Here is a 4148-nt window from a genome sequence, read left to right on the forward strand (position 1 = left end):
AGATTGCTTCAAGGAATCAGAAATATATCACCTTTTAAGAAAAAAACAAAAACTTTTGGCCTCTGGGAACCTTCACTTTTTCCATTTCAGCACCTCGGACAGCAGCCGCCAGGAGCATAGCTCAGAAAATCCCTGCAACTCATCATGAAAATCATAAATACAAAATGTAAGCAAAGAGCAACTAGGCTACTCTTTGCAAAGAACACATTTCTGGTACCTATTTGGCACCAGGGAAATCCAATTGAATTATCTGAATGCATGCACCTAAACCATAAAGTTCCATACACAATGTGTCACTTTTATTGTCTATCTATCTATCTATCTATCTATCTATCTATCTATCTATCTATCTATCTATCTATCTATCTATCTATCTATCTATCTATCTATCTATCTATCTATCTATCTATCTATCTATCTATCTATCTATCTATCTATCTATCTATCTATCTATCTATCTATCTATCTATCTATCTATCTATCTATCTATCTATCTATCTATCTATCTATCTATCTATCTATCTATCTATCTATCTATCTATCTATCTATCTATCTATCTATCTATCTATCTATCTATCTATCTATCTATCTATATATCTATCTATATATCTATCTATCTCACTATCTATATATCTATCTGTCAGTTTATCTCTGTCAGTCTGTCTGTCTACAGTTGCCCTTTTGACATTCACCATATTAACCTTTAAATATTACATGGGACTGGTGTGCCTGTGTGTGTGTGTGTGTGTGTGTGTGTGTGGGTGTGTGTGTGTGTGTTCCATCACCATCCTCTCCTCCTTCCCCTCCCTCCCTGCTCCTCTTAACTTTAACACTATCGCCACTTTGGGACACAGGCATCACTTTGGATCTCAGCCGGCATGCAAATCTGTTTCTACCATAGTTTCTCCCTGCATTTCACTCATAACAGAATTGTGTTTAGTGTTCAACTTGAAAATGCATTCAATTTTACAATGCCACACCCCATGGGTCCTCCGGATGAACAAAAGATGTCACCAGGGGTGGCGCGTAATGTTCGTGCGTCCTGCAAGAGTGAGAGTGAAAAGTGAAGCTCTGATACTTTCTATATTTATAAGAAGCCTATTTAAATAGAAAGCCCATATCTCTGTGCAATGACCTTGTTTCAAAAGGACATTGTTGGGACTGGTATGTATGTGTGTCTACAAGACGGAGGGGGGGCTAACCCTGCTGTTGAATGACGCCCGTCTGTTGCTCCTTGTGTACATCGGTGCGTCCTGCGATTGGCTGAGGACAGTGGAAGGTACCCAGCGCCGGAGTCGCCAGGGGTGGGCGGGTGGGAGGCCTGTTTATAAACCCAGATCTCCTCCCGTGGGCGGGAACAGCAACAGCCGGGAGAGTGAAAGTGAAGCACAAGGAGAGAGAGTGAGAGAGGGGGGGAGAGAGAGAGAGAGAGAGAGACGGTGGAGGAGACGAGGCTGTGGCGGCGGCTGAGGTTGACCGGGGTTCCTGGAGGGGGCGAGGCGGCCGCGCATGGACGACCACCTCAGCCTCCTGCAATCCCCCCCGCCGAGCGCGACCAGAACCCGGGGCGACCACCTCGTGAATCCCGGGTACACGGAGACCGACGTGATGACGGTGGTGGCCTGTGACAACATGCTGGAGGAGTCGGCGGCTCTCCCGGGCCACCTCTCTCTGGACAGATACGAGCCGGACCACGAATGCTGCGAGAGGTTGGTCATCAACATCTCCGGGTTGCGCTTCGAGACGCAGCTCAAGACCCTGTCCCAGTTCCCAGAGACGCTGCTGGGGGACCCCAAGAAGAGGATGAGGTACTTTGACCCCCTCAGGAACGAGTACTTCTTCGATCGGAACCGACCCAGCTTCGATGCCATCCTGTACTACTACCAGTCGGGCGGGCGCATCAGAAGACCCGTAAACGTGCCCATTGACATTTTCTCCGAGGAGATCCGCTTCTACGAGCTGGGCGAGGAGGCCATGGAGAAGTTCAGGGAGGATGAGGGCTTCATAAGGGAGGAGGAGCGGCCGCTGCCAGAGAATGAATTTCAGAGACAGGTGTGGCTGCTGTTTGAATACCCGGAGAGCTCGGGTCCCGCCCGGGGCATCGCGATAGTGTCTGTGCTGGTCATCCTCATCTCCATTGTCATCTTCTGCTTGGAGACTTTGCCGGAGTTCAGGGACGACCACAGGGACCCGGTCCCCATTGACCCCTCGATAAATGGCACACTCACGTATTTCATCAGCCCCTTCTCTGACCCGTTCTTTGTGGTGGAGACGCTCTGCATCATCTGGTTCTCCTTCGAGCTGCTGGTGCGCTTCTTCGCGTGCCCGAGCAAAGCCACGTTCTCCAAAGACATCATGAACATCATAGACATTGTGGCCATCATCCCGTACTTCATCACCCTGGGCACAGAGCTGGCGGAGCGGCAGGGGAACGGGCAGCAGGCAATGTCATTAGCTATTCTGCGCGTAATACGGCTGGTTCGGGTATTTCGCATCTTTAAGCTCTCGCGTCACTCCAAGGGGCTTCAGATTTTAGGACAGACTCTAAAAGCCAGTATGCGTGAACTGGGCCTGCTCATATTCTTTCTGTTCATTGGTGTCATCCTCTTCTCCAGTGCTGTTTATTTTGCCGAGGCAGACGACCCGGATTCGGGGTTCAGCAGCATCCCAGACGCCTTCTGGTGGGCTGTGGTCACCATGACCACTGTGGGTTATGGGGACATGCACCCGGTGACAATCGGGGGAAAGATAGTTGGATCTCTGTGCGCAATAGCCGGTGTGCTTACCATTGCTCTGCCCGTGCCCGTCATCGTCTCCAATTTCAACTACTTCTACCACAGAGAGACGGAGGGCGAGGAGCAGGCACAGTACCTACACGTTGGCAGCTGCCAGCCCCTGGCGGACACGGAGGACCTGGAGAAGACTCGCTCCTCCTCCTCACTCAGCAAGAGCGAATATATGGTGATAGAGGAGCATGGGATCAACAGCGCGTTCAAGCAACAGCCCAACTTCCCCACCACCGTGCACAACAACTCGCAGAACTGTGTGAACATAAACCAAAAGATTTTCACCGACGTGTAGCCAGTTTTTAAGAGTTATGGCGGGGGTAATGTGTCAACACAGCCGGTTCTGTTGTTGGAATCCCCGGTTTATCAGACGAAGAAAGACAGGAATAAAGAGAGAGTGAGAGAGGAAAAGAAAGAACAAACCCCTGTCTGGGCAGATCCGCTGCTCTGTGCTCCATTTAATCCAGAGATAATTTAATATCAGTGATCTGAACTCATAACTCTGTATGTTTCCATGCGCAACTGGAGAGAAAAGCTCCTTGAAGTATTAAGCCTATACTATTCCTTTCTTAGGGAGGGGGAAGGGGGGGGGGTACCTGTTGTGCGGTATAAGCCAATATATGATCTCAACAGGTAGACATAGAAGCCGTAGCTGTGAACGATGAGCGCAAATGTATGCTGCTCTGAGAACACTCACATTGTGTTAACATGCGTTATGAGTCGTGATTCGTCAGTCATAGCCTGTGTATAATATTCAGAACCATTTAAGTGTGCGTAATGTCTGAAAGCACAGTTCAGAATATATAATCTCACTTAGACCGTCCTGTGCTATTTGCCTTTATCGTGCGTTAAAGTCTAGTCCGGGTGCTATTGTCTTTAAAAAGAAAAACCCTCTTGGTTTCCTGAGAGGCTGTTTAATGCGTGAACGGCACCATGTAAACACAGGGGCCATGCAGCCAAGTGTCAGTGTGTCGTCATCGGTGCAGGACCCATGTGAGAGAGGAAAACCACACACAACAAACTCAGTCGCGCACGCACACAGCGATCAAAGATGGAGCGTGCCTCTCAAATATAGCCCGCTGTGATGTAGTCTCCATGGCGACGTTCGTTTCCGCGGTAACCCCTTAGTCGCCGTTGCCATGGCGCCCTTGTTTCCACAGTAACCTCTCCGAGATGGCTTGGGAGCTTCCCATGGAAGATTCACATCTAGACGGCTCGTCTCCGGTCTGTAATAAGATTATTTTGCCATCGTGCGCTGAGTGCGTAAAATTCGAGCCCCTCAGACGTGCCCGGCGCCGCTGTCACTGATCGGTGAGCTCGCTCCACAGCCACGAGAAAAAAAGAAATTGGAGTAAGGATGT

At 49.4% G+C, this 4148-nt stretch overlaps 1 protein-coding gene across 1 annotated transcript; it reads left to right on the top strand.

Moving 5' to 3' along the window:
* Nucleotides 1-1507: 1507 nt before the first annotated feature.
* Nucleotides 1508-3082, top strand: LOC133005328 (potassium voltage-gated channel subfamily A member 3). Its single transcript, XM_061074983.1, has one exon. The coding sequence runs from the start codon at nt 1511-1513 to the stop codon at nt 3080-3082; it is 1572 nt and encodes a 523-aa protein (XP_060930966.1). The 5' UTR covers nt 1508-1510.
* The last annotated feature ends 1066 nt before the right edge of the window (nt 3083-4148 follow it).

Source organism: Limanda limanda, chromosome 7, assembly GCF_963576545.1.
Source record: "Limanda limanda chromosome 7, fLimLim1.1, whole genome shotgun sequence".
NCBI classification, from domain to species: domain Eukaryota; kingdom Metazoa; phylum Chordata; class Actinopteri; order Pleuronectiformes; family Pleuronectidae; genus Limanda; species Limanda limanda.

Coding starts and splice junctions, on each gene's coding strand:
- LOC133005328 (XM_061074983.1), top strand. CDS start 1,511: ATGGACGACCACCTCAGCCTCCTGCAATCCCCCCCGCCGAGCGCGACC.